Source organism: Antechinus flavipes, chromosome 6, assembly GCF_016432865.1.
Source record: "Antechinus flavipes isolate AdamAnt ecotype Samford, QLD, Australia chromosome 6, AdamAnt_v2, whole genome shotgun sequence".
Classification (NCBI taxonomy): domain Eukaryota; kingdom Metazoa; phylum Chordata; class Mammalia; order Dasyuromorphia; family Dasyuridae; genus Antechinus; species Antechinus flavipes.
This window is the reverse complement of record NC_067403.1, coordinates 81,005,102-81,023,134: the sequence shown is the minus strand read 5'-3', so window position 1 is coordinate 81,023,134 and position 18,033 is coordinate 81,005,102. Positions and strand designations below refer to the sequence as shown.

At 35.9% G+C, this 18,033-nt stretch overlaps 1 protein-coding gene across 1 annotated transcript; it reads right to left on the bottom strand.

Moving 5' to 3' along the window:
• Nucleotides 1–11,515: 11,515 nt before the first annotated feature.
• Nucleotides 11,516–14,586, bottom strand: TLR2 (toll like receptor 2). The gene has a single exon (XM_051965161.1). It carries the CDS (start codon nt 14,584–14,586, stop codon nt 12,235–12,237), a length of 2,352 nt encoding a protein of 783 aa, XP_051821121.1. The 3' UTR covers nt 11,516–12,234.
• Nucleotides 14,587–18,033: the final 3,447 nt, after the last annotated feature.

Here is an 18,033-nt window from a genome sequence, read left to right as displayed (position 1 = left end):
CAGTGGTTTATCCACTGCACCACCAGCTGCCCCAACACTAATAAACTTAAAAGCGTTCAGGTAAACAAGTCACTTAATCTTTCTAAGGTTTAGTTTTTCCATCCTCAAAAAAGAAGATCAAAATACTTGCACTAAGTGATCCAACTATTCTGGAAAACAATTTGGAACTATACCCGAAGAGTTATAAAATTGTGCATATCCTTTGATCCAGCAGTTTCCCTATTGGGTCTGTATCCCAATGAAATCATAAAAGAGGGGAAAGGAATGACCCATATATACAAAAATGTTTGTGGAAGCTCTTTTTGTAGCTGCAAGAAACTGGAAATTGAGTGTATATTAATCAACTGGGAAATGATTGAATAAGTTATGATGTATGAAAGTAATGGAATATTATTGTGCTATTAAAAAATGGTAAACAGGTTGATTTTAGAAAAGCCTGGAAAATTTGACATGAACTGATGCTGAGTGAAGCATCCAGAACCAAGAAAACATTGTAAACAACAGCAAAATTGTGTGATGAACAACTATAATAGATTTAAGCTCTTCTCAGCAATTCAGTGATCCAGGCAATTCCAATAAACTTTGAGTGGAAAATGCCATCCACATCCAGAGAGAGAACTATGGAGACTGAATGCAGATTGAAACATAGCATTTTCACTTTTTTCCTTCTGGTTTTCTTTTTTTTTTTTTGAGGTTTTCCCCTTTTGTTTAGATTTTTCTCTCCCAACATGACTCAAGTGGAAATATGTACAAAATGAATGTACAGGCATAACCTTGAATATATATATTATATATATATATATATATATATATATATATATATATATATAAAAGTGAGAACAAGAAAAAATCAAACAAGTACAAAATTTCATGAACTGTCATGATTTCTTGTTGGATTATGTCTGATAGTCCAAATACATCATTTGAAGAGCCAATTAATTAATTGATTGATTGATAGATCAATAAATAATAAATAGATACTAAAAAATTAAAAGATTAATGAAATAAAGACAAAATATTTTTACTACCTACTCTTACAGTATTATAAGTTTGAGAATCTGGGTGACAGGAAAGATAGTGAAACCTTCAACAAAAATATGAAATCCCAGAAAAGGAATAGTATCAGGGGAGACATAAAATGTGAGTTATGCTTTTAGTTAGATCATTGACATAACCTTGCCCACTCTCCATCATGATCATAGCTTTATACATACAGCACCAGATCTAGGATATCGAGTTGTTCAGCTGATCATTTGTTTCCTTGAAGCTGCTTTGAATTTGCTCATTCACTGCCAATTCAATAGCAAATTTAACCCTTTTATCCTACCTTGAACTTTCATATACATTTCTGAAGAAAAAAAAAGAGTTCTAAAACTGATGCCTACTATTTAGCTAGCTACTTAATCTGATAGACATCTTCCCGGAAAAGAGACTTTTCACTCCAATTCTATATTTTTTAAATACCTGCTATATACAGAAAGAGGTCATTGCATACTGGGGTAGAGGTCATCAAGGAAGGCTTTATAGGTAGGATCATATCTGACTTGGATTATAAAGGATGGGTAAGTTATGATTAATAATGGAGAGAAAGGATAAGAGAAGTGGTTTGAAGAACTAAGCAAGATAGTTTCCTGTTTGATTAGTGGATCTTCTCTTTGTATTGGGGGAGGGCAAAAAGATGAGTAGTGAGAAATGAAGGGGAAAGAGAAAAAGAAAAAAGAAAAGAAGGAATGGGGATTAAGAGAGAGGAATAGAGGGACCGAACTGAGTAAGAAAGGAGGGGGAAAGAAAAGAAGGAAGAGAGGTAGAGAAAGGGAGGAGAGAAAGAGCTTTACTAAAAGCTGGTGGTTAAGTGAAGGGTTATTGACCCCTATGTTCCTTTTAATTCTTCCCTATAATGTGGTCCAGATATACAGAATGTAAGAAGAATCAGGCTATCTTTACCTTTTTATACCCATTATAAAAGTACATATAGCAAATAAAGTTCAAAGAGAAGGGGCAACTCCCAAGAGTAAATTTATCAGAAAGTGATGAGACAGAGAAAAGAGTTTAATTTACCAAGTCCAAGTAGCAGCAATAGTTAGGAAAACCACAAAGTTCATCCAGGCCCAACATTCCTTAAATGGATCAGTGAGCTAGTGAAAGCTTCAAATGTTCGTGATTATTATATGATTTAGAATTACTTTCTTGCTAGTTCCTGATTCTGGCCAGTATCTGCACCTCCAGTCATGTCCTGTTCCTATGACTTCCACCTCCCATAATTCTTTAGTTCTTCCTTCCAACTGGGAAAAACTATGTTTTCCATGAGCCCCCTAACCAAGGATGGGCTACAGTGGCATTCTAAATGACTATAATAGAGGACTGTCAAATATTTGCTAACCCCAACTATGGGCAAAGATGAGCTATTTGATAGAAGAGGTATATTTAATTGAAAAGTTCTGTGCCAGAGGGGATTCAGAGCCAAGGATCGCTGGATTCAAGCTCTGTCTGTGAAACACATTGGCTGTGTGACCTTGGACAAGTTATTTAATCTCTCAGTATTTTAAACTACTCTCTAAGTCAGGAAATTGCAGAGAAGCTGTCCAACTGTAGCATTGTTCTCATGCTTGAATTCCCTATTCTAAATCTAGTAATTGTCTCTATCATATCAGATTATAAACCTGAAGAAAAAAGGAATTCTCTCTAAAGTGTTAGGTTTGGGAAAATCTAAAAAGGAAGAAATAAAGAGAGGGAAGGAGGAAGGAAGAAGGAGAGGGAGGAAAGGAAGGAAGAAAAAAGGAAGGAAGGAAGAAAAAAGGAAGGAAGGAAGGAAGGAAGAGAGGGAGGGAGGAGGAAGAATAATTGAAGGGCATCTTACATACAAATTCCTGTGGGATGGAAGTAGGAAAGTGGGAAAAATAAGCATTTATATAGTACCTACTATGTGTCAAGCAATAGGCCGAGCATTTTAAATAAGTTATCTCATAGTAACAACCCAAAGAAGAAGATATATATATACATATATAAACACATATATAACTGTTATTATAAACACTTCCATTTTAATGCTAAGGAAAATTGAATCTCAGAAAAGAGAGATGATTGCCCTAGCTAGCAGGTGTTAGAGGCAGGACTGTTTAAAAAGTTAGTTCTTCTTAAAATAGGGACATATGCTAAAGTTCAGGTAGCTGCTCTCAAGTGCATTCGGGAAGCACATTTGGCCATGTGGGCCAAAGAGGATAGAAGTTCCTGAGAGAAAGGGTTAAAGCATGTGAAAACAGGTCTTTCTGACCTCTAGTCTACTTCATCTCTAACAATTAGTTTTTATCCTAGAAAATAAAGAACACCAAGAATCACCATAAAAGATCTTTTTAAATGACTGGTGAATTTATTTGTGTTACAGTTAACTATTTAGAAGTTGGGGACTAGCTACCAACTCCAGTATTAATTTGGGGGCATCAGAAACATACCATTGCATTAAATATAGAAAGTGTTCCAGAAGTGAAAACCAAATGAGAAGCTCACGGTTTGTTGATTTTATGGCAAAAACATTAATCCTCTCACATCCAATTTCCCTTTGCTACTCTCGCTCTTTTTATTTCTTTTCCCCTTCATCCCTCAATCTCCCCTCTCCCCACAAAAAAAAAAAAAAGAAGAAAGATAAAGGACCTACATATGCAAAAATATTTATAACAGCCCTTGTCTTTGTGGCAAAATATTGGAAATTGAGGGGATGCCCATCAATTGGGAAATGACTGAATGAGTTGTATGGAATACTGTTGTGCAATAAGAAATGATGAACAAGCAGATTTCAGAAAAACATAGAAGGATTTGTATAAACTGATGAAAAGGGAAATGAGCAGAACCAGGAAAACATTGTATCCAACCTTAGCGACATTGTGTGATGATCAACTATGAATGACTCTGTTCTTTTCAGCAACACAATGATCCAAGACTCACAAAGGAAAATGCTGTCCACATCCAAACAAAGAATTGATGGATTCTGGATGCAGATTGAAGCATATTTTTTCATTTACTTTATTCTTACTCATTTTTTCCCTTTTGATCTATTTCTTCTTTCACTGTGACTAATATGAAAATGTTTTACATGATAATGCATATATAAACTATATCCATCAGAAGGGAAGAAGGAGGGAAATTTTAGAACTCAAAATTCTGTAAAAATGAATACTAAAATTTTTCTTGACATGTAACTGGGGCATGAGAAGGGAGATACTATTTTTTTAAAAGATGCAATAATTGCAGAAGAAAGAAGTTTCCTTTCTCATTCCCATCTAAGCCCATTGCTAAAATCCCATTGCTAGTAAATAATAAAATTGAATTCCAACCAAATTCTTCTGACTTTGAATCCAAGATTCTTCTCACTATAAAAATCTTTTTTAAAAGGCTAAAATCCTGTCTTCCACAGAAAGCCCTCCTCAAATTCTAGTGTCTTCCCTGAACTATAAACAAACGTGTAAGTCAACCACTTTGATCTTGTTTCTCAACCTCAGGACTTTAGAATTTACCACATGTGGTCAGTAGGGCTGTTTAAGACCTTATGAGCTTGCCCAACTAGAAAGTCCCAAAGAATTTCACTCATGAGAATAACACACAGAAATCTTTATTACTTTCTCTCAAAATAGTAAGTCATTATTATTATTATTATTATCCATTTTATACATATATTCTCTTATGTTTTTAACCATTTTCAAGCATTTTACCACATCCTTTCAATAGCTCAATTCACAATCTTACAGCAACCAAATTAAAAGAGAAATTAATCTTTTAATAGCATTTCTGACTCAGGGGTTTACAAAATTTCACAATACAAGGAAAAAAACAAAACTTATCACCATTTAGGTGACATCAATTCATCTGAAAGCATCTACAAATAATCTAGCATAGAAAAACATTTTTTTTCATTTTGGCATTTTATACTTATTACATTTAGGACCAATATAGAGTATTTCTATTTACTGACATTTCTATAGTACTTGTCATATGCCAGGCATATGTCATATGAGAATCATTTGATTCTCACAACTGTAGGAGGTGAATGCTATTATTTATCTGCAAATTTATTACTATAGTTTCTATGTTGTAAAGAATAATCACACAATATTTCTCATATGTTTCTTATCTCAAAACCTCCCTCAAACCTTTTCCCAAAATTTCAGAAGCCTTTACTGTCAAAGCTTCCATTCACATTGTATCTATGCAGACTTCAACTTTAAAAAGAAAGAAAGAAAGAAAGAAAGAAAGAAAGAAAGAAAGAAAGAAAGAAAGAAAGAAAGAAAGAAAGAAAGAAAGAAAGAAAGAAAGAAAGAAAGAAAGAAAGAAAGAAAGAAAGAAAGAAAAAAGCTTTTTGCCTGCTAAGTGGTACAGTGGATAGAGCACTAGCCCTGAAGTCAGGAGGACCTGAGTTCAAATCTGCCCTCAGATACTTACTGCTTCCTATCTGTGTGACCCTGCGGAAGTCACTTACCCCCAATTGCCTCAGCAAAAAAACAAAAAAAGTTTTGCCTATTCATCTCTCATCCCTTCTTCCTTAAATTTTTCCCTCTTCCATTTTTAAAATATCTCTCCAGTGGACTTTAATTAAAGTCCTTCAAATCTCCTTCTCTTTTCATATTTGGATCCAAAGTTCCCTTTACTTTCTTTTAGTTGCTTAATTCCTCTTATCTTCATTTCCCAACCATGTCCCAGAGATACTAATCTTCACTCCACTGAATTTTTCCTTTTAGCACAAGTTTTTATTATGCAATTGCTACTATTGACTTTGGGGCTCTTAAAAATTTTTAAATGCATGGCCTATTCTGATTCCTTTCCATGATTTTATTCTAGTTTACTTCAATGATTAAGTTCTGTTATATCATTCAAAAAAGAAAAAAATATACAGTGCTAACACAAAACATTCTACCAAATTAAAAATTGTCTTACTTTAAATTTCTTCCTGATTTAAACAAAAGAGAGTTAATAATCAGCAGTTTTAAGTACCAGATAAATTTAAACTGCAAACACCAAACCCATTTCCTCCCTTCACTTTGGAACCTCACTGATACTACTTCCAAACGAGTTTCACTTTTCTCTTACTAATCAATGAAATTACTTGTCTCCCTTATATTAAAACAATAAATCTGTCACTTTCCAGAGAAAGAGTGATAAAAGGTCTCGGTTCTGTTTCTATATAACGTTTGTGTAGTTTTAATCTTACTTTTCCTTAAAACCAATTCTATGTAGTGATACTCCCAAACTCACTAAGATATTTCAGCATTAATAAAAATATTTAAACCACAATTTGGAAATTTATATAAAAGAAATTATATTTCAGCCATAAATTTAATCTCTACTTAATTTACAATGCCATAAATTATAATGGGTGAGATACCATCCTCTGCTACTAAGGGACTGAAAGACACTTCCCTTTCTTGATGGTGATTTCCAAAGATGCACTTCTTAAGAGTCCTAGCTCAGAGGAAATCTTCCCAAGGGCTGAGGATCCCAGGAGAGAGTTTGGGGTGTGAACACTGAGTTTCCTGAGTCAGTTTTGAAGGGTGCCCCATGAGGTGTTGAAAAAGAGGCACAGAGTGGTTAGGGATTTTTAAAATAAGGATTCCATTTGAGAAGTACCTAATAGTAGCCCCATTGTGCATAGAAAAATCTCTGAAGGTTCACGGGAGAAGAAATGATAAGGAATAATTTGGGAATTTTTGAAGGTTTCCCATTTACCCTGAGTTTTAACATGCTTGTGTAGTAGATGGATCAGGACAGAGGTGGAAGTATTTGTAGCAATCAGGCAATCATATTCTTCTCCAAACCATGATGATGATGTGAGGTTTACATGTGTGGGGAATTGGGTTAGTGATACTGAATATCCAAGAAAAGAAGAATTAGAGCCAGTGGTGAGGCAAAAAGAACTTATCCCAATTGCTTCTTGTCCTTCTCTGCCCCACAGTTCCATATTGACTGCAACCTTGTGGCCTTCTGTTTCGAATATCACTTCTTTTTTCTGCAATTTCAGGGAAAAGCATTGCCCTGCCTCTGTTCTTGATTCCTAGATGGCACTGGGAATAAGAGGTACCATCACAGTGGATTTTGATTTGTTAGCTTTCACTCAATTCTTGTAAACATAAAAGGCACAAAACAATCTGATTCTTCAGGCAGTGCTCCCCATTCTCAAGGAGGCAGAGCCCAACTTTAATATGATATTCAAAGTCAAAAAATAGGCTGAAAAATTAGGGAAAAAAGAATTTAATCTATAGTGGCAGGAAAGACTAAAATGTAAACCTAGAAGATTGCAATAAATATTGAAGAAAATAATGCTTTAAAAAGCAAAATTGGAAAAGGGGATAAAAAATTCACTGAAGAAAAGAACTGCTTAAAAATTAGAATTGGGCAAGTGAAAGCTAATGACTTCATGAGATATTAAGAAACAATAAAACAAAGTCAAAAAGGGAGAAAAATAGAAAATATGAAATATCTCATTGGGAAAACAACTGACCTAGAAAATAGGTTAAAGAGAGAGAATTTAAGAATTGTTAGAACACCTGAAAGACAGGATCAAAGAAAGAATCTAGATAATGCATTTCAAGAAAATATCAAGGAAAACTGCCCCATTATTACAGATCCAGAGGGTAAAATTGAAAGTGAAAGAATCTACCAATCACCTCCTGAAAGATATCCCAAAATTAAAACTATCAGAAATATTATAGTAAAATTTAGGGCTTGGAGGTCAAAGAGAAAAACAATTAATAAAAAAAAAACAGTTCAAATATTGAGGAACCACAGTCAGGATAACAAAAGACTTAATGGCTTCCATGTTAAATAAATAAATAAAGGGTTTAGAAGATGATATTCCAGAAGATAAAAGAGCCATTACAATCAAAAGTAACTTATCTAGCAAAATCGAGCATAATCCTTCAAGAGAAAAAAAATGGATATTTAATGATGGAAAGATCAAACTTGACTTTCAAACACAAGACTCAAGAGAAGTATAAAAAGGCTAACATAAAAAAGTAATCATACCTGACTTTTCTTGTGCAGCACAATAATTGTATAAATATGTATACATATATTGGATTTAACATATTTTTAACATGTTTGACATATATTGGGTTACTTGCCAGCTAGGGGAAGGCGGAAAATTTTGAACACAAGGTTTCGCAAGGGTCAATGTTGAAAAATTATCCATGCATATGTTTTGAAAATAAAAAGCTTGAATAAAAAAGTGCTTTAAAAAGTAATCATAATGGTCTCAATAAAATTAAACTGTTTTCATTTCTTTTTTAAAGTCATATGAAAAAAATGCTCTAAATCACTAATAATTAGATATATACATTTTAAACAATTCGGAGGAACCATCTCACACCTATAAGATTAGCTAACATGACAGGAAAAAAAGACAAATGATAGAGGTGATAGAGAAAAATATGTTCACTGATACATTAGTGGAGGTATAAACTGGTCCAACAATTCTAGAGAACAATCTGGAACTATGCCTAAAGGTAATAAAACTGTAGATATCCTTCAACACAGCAATACCATTACTAGATTTGTATCCCAAAGAGACCAAAGGAAAAGAATCTATTTATTCAAAAATATTTGTAGCAGCTATTTTGCTGATGGCAAAGAATTGGAGAGGATGACTGTTAATTTGCAAATGGCTGAACAAGTTGTGATTTATGATTATGTTTAAGAAATAGTGAAGGGGGGAGGATTCTGAGAAGATGGCCTAGTAGGTTAGTACATTTCAAGCTCTCCAGATTTCCCCCACAAATTTGTACCTCAGTTTGTACCCCAGTTTGTACCTCAGTTTGAACATAGAGTGGTGAAAAATCAAGAAGACTTGGGGCAGAAAAGGGATCCTCCAGATACAGCCCAAGAAGACCTGCAAAAAGCCTCCAGGTCAAGGATTATCCCATGTGTACTTTCATTGGCTTATTAGAAGTTGTTCCCTATGGCACCCTCATCAAAAACTAATCACCTGGGTAAGGTTCAAAGTGAAGGATGGGTGAGAGAGTAGAGATTCAAGCATTCCTTCACTCAGAAAGTCCCTCACCAGAAAATCTTATTACAATGCTCTTTGGGGGCTCTCTGTAATGAAGGTTCAATCATCTCACAACTGTTCACATTGTCCCCTTGTGGCTGTTGCTCAATAATATCGTTACAATGAAATTCAGAAGAGGAAGAATTCTGGGGAAAATAGTGGAGTAAGTTAGTCAATTTCAACTCTCCAGATTTCCCCCACAAATACAATGAATTTGTGCCACGAATACTGGTGAAAAACTAAGAAGAATTGAGGCAGAACATGGGTCCTCAAGGTACAACCAAAGAAGACCTGCAGAAAGACTGGGATTAACTCATATGAAGTACAAACACCTCCAGGCCAGCTCTGTAGAAACACCAAGTGGGGAGCTCTGGAACTAGCTGAACTTGGCTGGATCCTCAGCAGGAACCACAGAACTTTCACTTCTCAGACAGCATGTGGAGTTGGGGTCTGAGATCAGGAAGTCTGAAAGAACCTCAACTCATTGGGAATACCAGACCCATGCATGCTGAAGAGAAAAGAAGGAACCAGCACCTGCTGAGTGAAAAGGCAGGGGTCAGCTGGTTGTGGGCACTTGCAGGAGCGGGGAGCTCTTGGTTTGGGTTCTCAGGTCAGAGGGGAGAGCTCAAGTGAAACTACAGACACCATCCCTTTACCCTAGGATTAGAGGTACTTACACAATATCTTTTATTTTTAAAAAATGAGCTGGCAAAGAAAGAAGAACCCCACCATGGAAACATACTATGGGAACAGGGAAGATGGGGGTTCATCTTCAGAGGAAGACGCTGAAGTAAAAAAAAAAAAACTTCTACCCCCAAAGAGTAATATGAAATGATTCCTTGCCCAGAGAGAATTTATAGAATTTAAAAACCAAATGAGAGACACTGAGGAAAAATGAAAAAATAAAAATGAAAACCATCCAAGAAAAATAAGATTAAGGAAAAAAAGTTAACCAACTAGAAAAGGAGATACAGAGTCTCAAAGATGAAAATAGTTTTTTGAAAATTAAAATTGGGCAAGGGCAAGTAAGTAAAGCTATGAAAGACCAAGAAATAATAAATAAGATTCTGAAGAATGAAAAAATAGAACCGAATGTGAAACATCTTATTTAAAAAAAAAAAAACAGACCAGGAGAACAGATCAAGAAGAGAAAATATAAAAATAACTGGCTACCCGAAAGGTGTGACAAAAAAAGAACCTTGACACGATAATGCAAGAAATAATTCAAGAACATTGTCCTGGAGTCATAGAACATGAGGAGAAAGTAGAAATAGAAAAAATCCACCAATCACCACCTCAATGACATCCTTTGTGGAAAACACATAGGAATATTATTGCCAAATTTTGAAACACTCAGATCAAAGAGAAAATTTTGCAAGAAACAAAAAAAAATTCAAATATGCTGGAGCTACAATTAGAATTGTACAGGATTTATCAGCAGCAACAATGAAAGACCACAGATCCTGGAATCATAGCTGCAGGCAATCAAAAGAAGTAGGTCTGTGGCCAAAAATATCATAACCAGCAAAATTATCTGTAATCATGAATGAGAAAAAATGGATATTCAACAAACTTAATAGATTTTCAGGACTTTCTATTAACCAAACCCAAACTTTATAGAAAATTTAACGCATTTGAGCTAATATCAAAGATCATTTTCAAGGAACTCATCATGGACAAATTGTTTGTTTGTTTTTAACATGGAAACAAATAACATATGTTTAATATTGATATAAACAATAGGATAGCTCAAAAGAAAGATTGGAGCAGAGCTTAGATAAAAATAGTATTTATGTTATACAAATGAGGTGCAGAGGAAAAACAGACACAAAGGCATTAGAGGGGCAGAAAGAGGGCTCCTAGTTCTGAAAACCTACTCACATCAGAAATAAATTCAACAGGTAACACTACATATATGCCATGAAGGGTACACCACCCTCCAACATCTTTAAAGAAATAAGGGGGAAGTGATGGACATCCCAGGAAGCGAAAAGTGGGGGAAGAAGACAAGGGAGGGATTCATGGAAAGGCAAATTAGGAGCAGAATTAAAGAAAAGAGTCAGCAGAGATAGGAAAGATATGTGGGGTGAAGGGCAGATGTGTATGTATATGCCTCCATACATGTATATATATAAATATATCCTTTCTTAACTACAGCCTTCTTGAGTGGGGGCAATGAAAAAAGGGAAAAATAATACAGTAAAAAAAAAGATGTATAGAAGAAAACAAAAGAACAATGCACAAGGAAGCAAAGAAAAATGGATACTTATAAATATAATTTCTTCTACTATTATATATCCTTTCTTGAATTTGTTACATATTTTGAATTCTCCCCCATGTTCTACTGGGCACATGACAATGTTCGCTTTTGTTTTCATTTATTTTGTTTTGTATTCCTTTTCAGTTTTTCTTTTTTCTTATTTTGTTTTTTAAAATAAAATAAATTTAAAAAACAAAAACATGAAAAAAAGAAATACAGAAACTGAGTATCAACTAGACAAATGATTTATTTAGAAAGACATATGGTTGCAGAAACAAATTGGATCCAGCTTCTCTGTAGCATAAGAAACAAGACCATTGGTTTCTACAAGTTAACATACATCTTGAAAGAAGTGAAAATCAAAATGTAGGGTTTAAGGGGCTTGGTTTCTTATTGCTGCATGAGATCAAGAAATTCTGAGGTAAGACGGAGAGAGGTAGTTTTGGTGACATTCCTTAAGTTGGATGACAGTTGGGAGAAGGAGTAATCTTTGTGACTTAAAATCAATTGAGTTTGAGATATAACTTTATAAAACCTTGGATAAAGCGCAAAATGGAGTGATTCACACTATTTTTTTTTTAATGTAACAACCCTGGATTCTTGGATTGGAATATTGGCAGTAGTGTCTAATCAACTTAGGCAAATGGTCCAGATTAAATAATAATAATAATATTGATCATGATTTATATCAGGAAATCAAGTGACCTAGGCAGCACTCTATCTGGATGTGTACAAGCAATCTTATAAGATCAACATAAAATCCCTTAGGCCTTCAAAGTCCCAAAGGTCTAATGTAGCTCCACAAGCTATAAAAACCCACTAGAGAGAGCCTTAGAGATTGGGGAGAATTTAGTCTTTGTTCAGAAAAATAGGAGGGGGGGGATATATACTATTTCCTTCAAGCTAAGGAATAATAGAGCTAAGTTTTGAGCCCTATTAAATGTGTCTATGACTTTATAGCAGCTCTCAAATTGAACCAAAATGCCTCTTGCTGAGCTTCATCCCTGGGCCACTCCAAGTAAGTCTTGGTGTTCATGATCTTGCGAAGCTTGCAGAACCTCTGGGGAATGGCCTTCTTTTCAATGGGCTCCAGGAGGATCAGAATAGCTGCGTCATTATTCTCATCAAAGAGGCGAAAGTGGGAGAAATCCAGCTCATATTTACACCACTCACTCTTGACAAAGCTTTCCGAAAGCACAAAAAGCGTTTTGTGACTCTTGTCAATGGAGTCGATGATGTTGTCAATGATCCACTTGCCAGGAACAAAGTCCCGTTTGTGGAGACACAATCGGAAAGGGGGGTCAAAATTCTCCAGTTCTTGGACCATGAAGTTCTCAACCCAGTAAGAGTCTCCTTCACTGTAGGAAACAAAAGCATCATAACAAATCTCCTGGTCTATAATTTTTTTGGGTTTTCTCTTGGCCTGGAGCCAGGCCCACATCATTTTTAGGTACCAGATGCCATGAAACCGGTAGCACAGAACCCCAGCCAGCAAGACAAACAGGAAGAGGGAAGAACAGATCGCAGACACCAGCTGCACTCGGTAGCATTCAGAGAAGGAGAGTTGAATGTCCTGAACTCGTTGGCCCCTTACCTGAAATGGAGAATCACAAAGGTAGCTCTCTGGCCAATCTGTCAGGATTTGAGCCAGCAGGACTCCTTCTTTGTGGACAAAAGACAGAAATTCACAAGAACAAATGAAGTTGTTGCCTCCAGCTGCCAAACTTTCCGTTGTCTGAAAGGATTCAAGTTGTGCCTTAGAGAAAGAATGCATTGTGTTCTGACTGATGTTCATTACCACCAAGTTGGGGAAATTAGCAGCATCTGGTAGAGTCTTTAGCTTATTTCCAGAAAGATAAAGCTCTTTAATATGGGGCAGATTTAAGTGAAAATCACTGAGCTGGTTATTACTGATGTCTAAGATTTCCAGGGTCTGGGGAATACAGGAAGTTACCATATAGGTTTTTGTTCTGGAGATGTTCAAATATTTCAACTTCCTTGGCCACTGACACCTGTCAGGCATAGAATCAAAGCTATTTTTGCTAATATCAAGGTCAGTTAGAGTTTCCACAGTCTGCAAGATTTCTCCCACTGTTTTCAGAGATGTGAATTTATTTTGACTTAAATTTAACGTGTGCAGAGTGGGCCAAGCTCCGTCACAAGCTGAATTTTCTAGAGCATTTTCACTCATCAAACTGTCACTGAGATCAAAATACTCGAGGGATTTCAGATTTCTTGAGAGGTCACAAGGGACAAGGAAAACTTTGCTACTTGTGAGGGTGATTCTCTTTATTCCTCCTAATAGTGGATACACAGGTCTCATGTCAGTAAATAAGAAAAAGTTTCTAATTCGTAGCCTCCGTATGATGATTGCTTCAAGTTTTCCCTGATCGTTAATTTCACTTAAAAACTCATCTTCCCAATCTCCAACTCCACTAAGTTCACAGTCCTCAAACACAATTTCTAACAATTCAGAAACAAAGGAATACATTTTAAGAATTTCAATAAAACTTCTATCTGAGAATTGTGCCTCTCTAAATGTAATCTTCTCAATCAGTGCATTGGAAACACTAGAAGGCAGTGAAAAATGGAAGTTTTCCAGATCAATATTTCTCAATTCCAAATGCTGCAAACAATCTGCAAGGTCAATCATGATATCAAGTAGTAAAATTGGCCTCTTGATGCTGAGAGTCAGATGACTTATATTGTGAATAAACTTCAAACTTCCTGGCTCATATTTTTTCAAGTAATCTGCTTCAATCTCAAGGTCCTCCACCATACTCATCCCTTCAAAGTCTTGTTTCTGAAGTTCAGAGAAGCTGATATTGTTCCCCACTTTGAGAATTCTCAAACTGGGAAGCTGAGAAAAAAGACCTTGCACAAGCCGTGGGTAAGGATTGTCCTGCAAGTGTAGAACACGCAAGGAAGAGAGAGAATTAAACCAGGAGGGTGACAAGTGGAGCAAACTATTGTTAGATAAGTCCAGATGTTTCAGATTTTCCAGGGATCGAAAGGCATTTGGATCTATTGCACGGATTTGGTTGGACTGTAACAGCAAAACTTCTAGGTTGACACAGATCTGAAGGTCTGTTTCTTTGATGTATGAGATCTGATTGAAGGACAGGTCTAACTGTTTCACAGTCTCTGTCAGACTTGAAGGAATGGTCCCCAAGGACCTGGAATGGCCATCACAGATACCAGCAGAATCACATGACATAGAAGTCTGCTTAGGAGCACCTCCTTCTGAGAGACCAATTATGGTCCACATGATCCACACTGTCCACCTGACATGTCTCATTGTCCAGGGGCTCAGCCTTAAAAAGAAAAGGAGATCAGGATGAGTAATTCCTTTGAATTTGCCTTAACGTAGCACTCACTAAGGCTAATCTGAAAACATCCCAACAACACTGTAATGGTCCTAAACTCGTTCTTCCCTCTCTGATACCTCCTTTTGGGATAACTGTAAAGTCAACACAATTTGTTTGTCAAGCTCTTCACCCACTTTAATGTGTCATATAAATGATAACATCTGTCTCTGTTGATTAACTTCCAAAGACTCATCGAAATTAAATCATAGTCTATTGATTTGTTAGGAGCTTCCCCATCATCTAGATGCTTCATGGATGTGTATGGCGCAGGTAGGAAGTATCTGAGGCTGTATGATATGATATGAAGGGAGTTTGATATGAAGGGAGAAATATCTAGGTTCAAAATCTCTCTCTGATACTTATGAGTTAAGTGACCATGGAGAAAATCACTTAACTTTTTGAGATCCAGTTTCTCCATTTGTAATAAGGAGGATAATAATAAATGAGCTGCCTACATAACAATATTTTTATGAGATTCCTTGTGACTGTTAGTTATCATGGAAGGAGTTATCTCCTTCCCTCAATATTAAATTGTATTTATCCATGAACTTGTTTCCCCACAAGGTTTGTGTTTATTTTTAACCACAGTGAGTCAATAAACATTTATTAAGCATCTCCTTGTGTTAAGCATTCAGGGGCTGCTCTCAAAAAACTTACCATCAAATGAAGAGAGAAACAAATAACTATTGTACAAACAAGCTATATACAGTGTAAATAAGAAGCAATTAAGAGAGGAAAGCATAATAATTAAGAGCAGTTGGGAAAGGTTTCCTGAAGAAAAGGGAATTTTAATTGGGATTCAAAGGAAGCTAGAGAAATCCAGAGAGAGAGATGAGGAGAGAGATGCTTCTGGGGATGGGGGACTAACAGAGAAGAAGTCTGGAGCAAAGAATTGGGGAGTCTTGTCTTCTCTCAACAGAAAAGAAACCAATGTTCCTATTTTGAATAGCAGCTCAAGGTAAAGAGTAAGGCATAAGAAGACTGCAAAAGAAGGGTCCTGGGTTATGAATGGCTTGGGATATCAAAAAGATTTTCTATCTGATCCTGAGGCAACAAATAAGCACTGAAGTTTATTGCCTAGAGGGATCACCAGATTAGATCTGTTTCAGAAAAATCCCTTTGGTTGGGGAATGTGCACCATTTTGGTTCTCCTGTCCTTAGTACCTGAAACATAGTTGATGCTTCAGAAATAATTGCTGAGACGTGATTCAGACCAGTTCTAATGGTCTTGTGATGGAGAGAGCCATTGGCTCTCACAGAGAGAGACTATAGGGACTGAGTATGGATCACAACAGAGTATTTCATCTTTTTTATTATTGTCTGCTTGCATTTTGTTTTCTTTTCTCATTTTTTTCCTTTTTTGATCTGATTTTTCTACTGCTGCATGATAATTGTGGAAGTATGGATAAAAGAATTGCACGTGTTTAACATATATTGGATTACTTGCCATCTAGGGGAGGGCATGGGAGGAAGAAAGATTTTGCAAGGGTGGATGTTGAAAATTACACATGTTTTGAAAATAAAAAGCTTTAAACAAAGAGCAAAGGAAGGAAAAAAAAGAAAGAATTACTGAATGAATAAATCAAGAGATGAACTTTTATCAATTCTAGGGGTCTTTGTAAATCATCTTTTTTTTTTACTGTAAACAACCACAACAAGGTTGTGAACATTTATTATAAGATTAGATAGGTGATTCAGTGGATAGTCAGGAGGACATATCTTCCTGAGTTCAGATACAGCCTCAGATACTTCCTAGCTGTGTGACTCTGGGCAAGTCACTTCACTCTGTTTGCCTCAGCTTCCCCATCTGTAAAATAGCTGGAGAAGGAAATGGCAAAGCATTCCAGAATCTTTGTCAAGAAAACCTCAAAATGGGCTCATGAAGAATAAGACATGACTAAAATCAATAAGCAATAACAACAATGAATGTTAATTATATTTGGTTTGTTTTTAAAGTTATTAATGTAAAGCTGTACCCCTTTCAGATTTTGGCAAGTTTTGAAGTAGATTATAAAGGGCACAGGAAGAGAATATGAGGCAGATAAATATTAAGCTATTCAGGGGCAACTAGGTGATGGGTACTGGGCCTGGAGTTAGGAAAAACTAAGTTCAAATTGTGGCTTTAGTTACTGAGGAGCTACATGATTCTAGGCAAGTCATTTAACTTCTGTCTGAGTTTTGTCAAACGTAAAGTGGGATGATAATAGCACTCCCTCCCTCCAGAGTTGGTGTAAGAATCAAGTAAGATAATAACTGTAAAATGCTTAGCATGGTATTGTAAATGCTTAATAAATGTTTGTTCTCCCTCCCCTTTCCTAATGAGACTTCTTTTAGAGACTTTGAGTTCAGGATAGAACTCAACAGAGAGAGACACAGACACAGAGAGAGACAGAGAGACTGAGATCCACCACTCTAATTCTCATTCTTATTTATAATTAACTCTAGTAGTTACACAAGAAACTACAGCCAGCTGCCTAAAAACATCCCCAAAGCAGCAAATGCTATGTTATTATTCACCCATCAAAAAGTACAGCTGAAATAATTGACGTTTATGTGGGTGTTTTACATACTTTATCCTTTTAGGGGAGGTAACAAACCATTTAGTGAGGCACATAATAGAACGATTATAATCCCCTTCTTATACAGCCAACCAACCCAAAGTCATTCAGCTTGTGAGTGGAAGAGGCAGGATTTGAACTCAGATCAGTCAATCAATAAAAGCATTTATTAAGTTTGCTCCAATTGACCAGGTGCTTATCATATGATAGGTACTGTGTTAAGTGCTGGATGCATAAAGACAAAAGGAATAAAAAAAAAAAACTAGTCCCTGCTCTCAAGTATCTCTACTGCTATTTCTACTACAAAACACACCAAAACCAAAATTCACTCCAATTTCTCCATATCCTCCTTAAAATGTCACCCCAGAAATCAACATGAGATTCCAAATGTATGTGGAACCTCTCTATCCTGTGTAGTGAAGGTAGAAAAATCAACATCAGTCTAAGAATGAATTCCAGTGAATGTATCCAGCAGCTGGAAGACTATCTGAAAATAGGGATGAACTATAGGCTTTTGCACAAGTTTGGATCATTTAGCTTGCTGCAGGCTCAAAATAGTCCTGATTATAGCCATCAAAGAAGTCTTCCTGAATTGTTTCAAAAATCATAATAAGCCAAAATTGTGACCATTGGGAAAAACTCTGCTTTGGTTTTGCCAACATGCCTCAGTGCAAAGATTAGTATTCAGTGAAGGTAATCGAGACTATCTATGTAACTCTAGAAAAGTCGTTTAATCTCAGTGATTTGAGAAGGTGGCAATCTGCATAAAGAATTCTCTATGCTCATAAGTGTGGTCCAAAAAATAACTAAAACTTTTCA

What these genes read in the sequence shown, in the direction of transcription:
- TLR2 (XM_051965161.1), bottom strand. Translation starts at nt 14,586, where the DNA reads ATGAGACATGTCAGGTGGACAGTGTGGATCATGTGGACCATAATTGGT.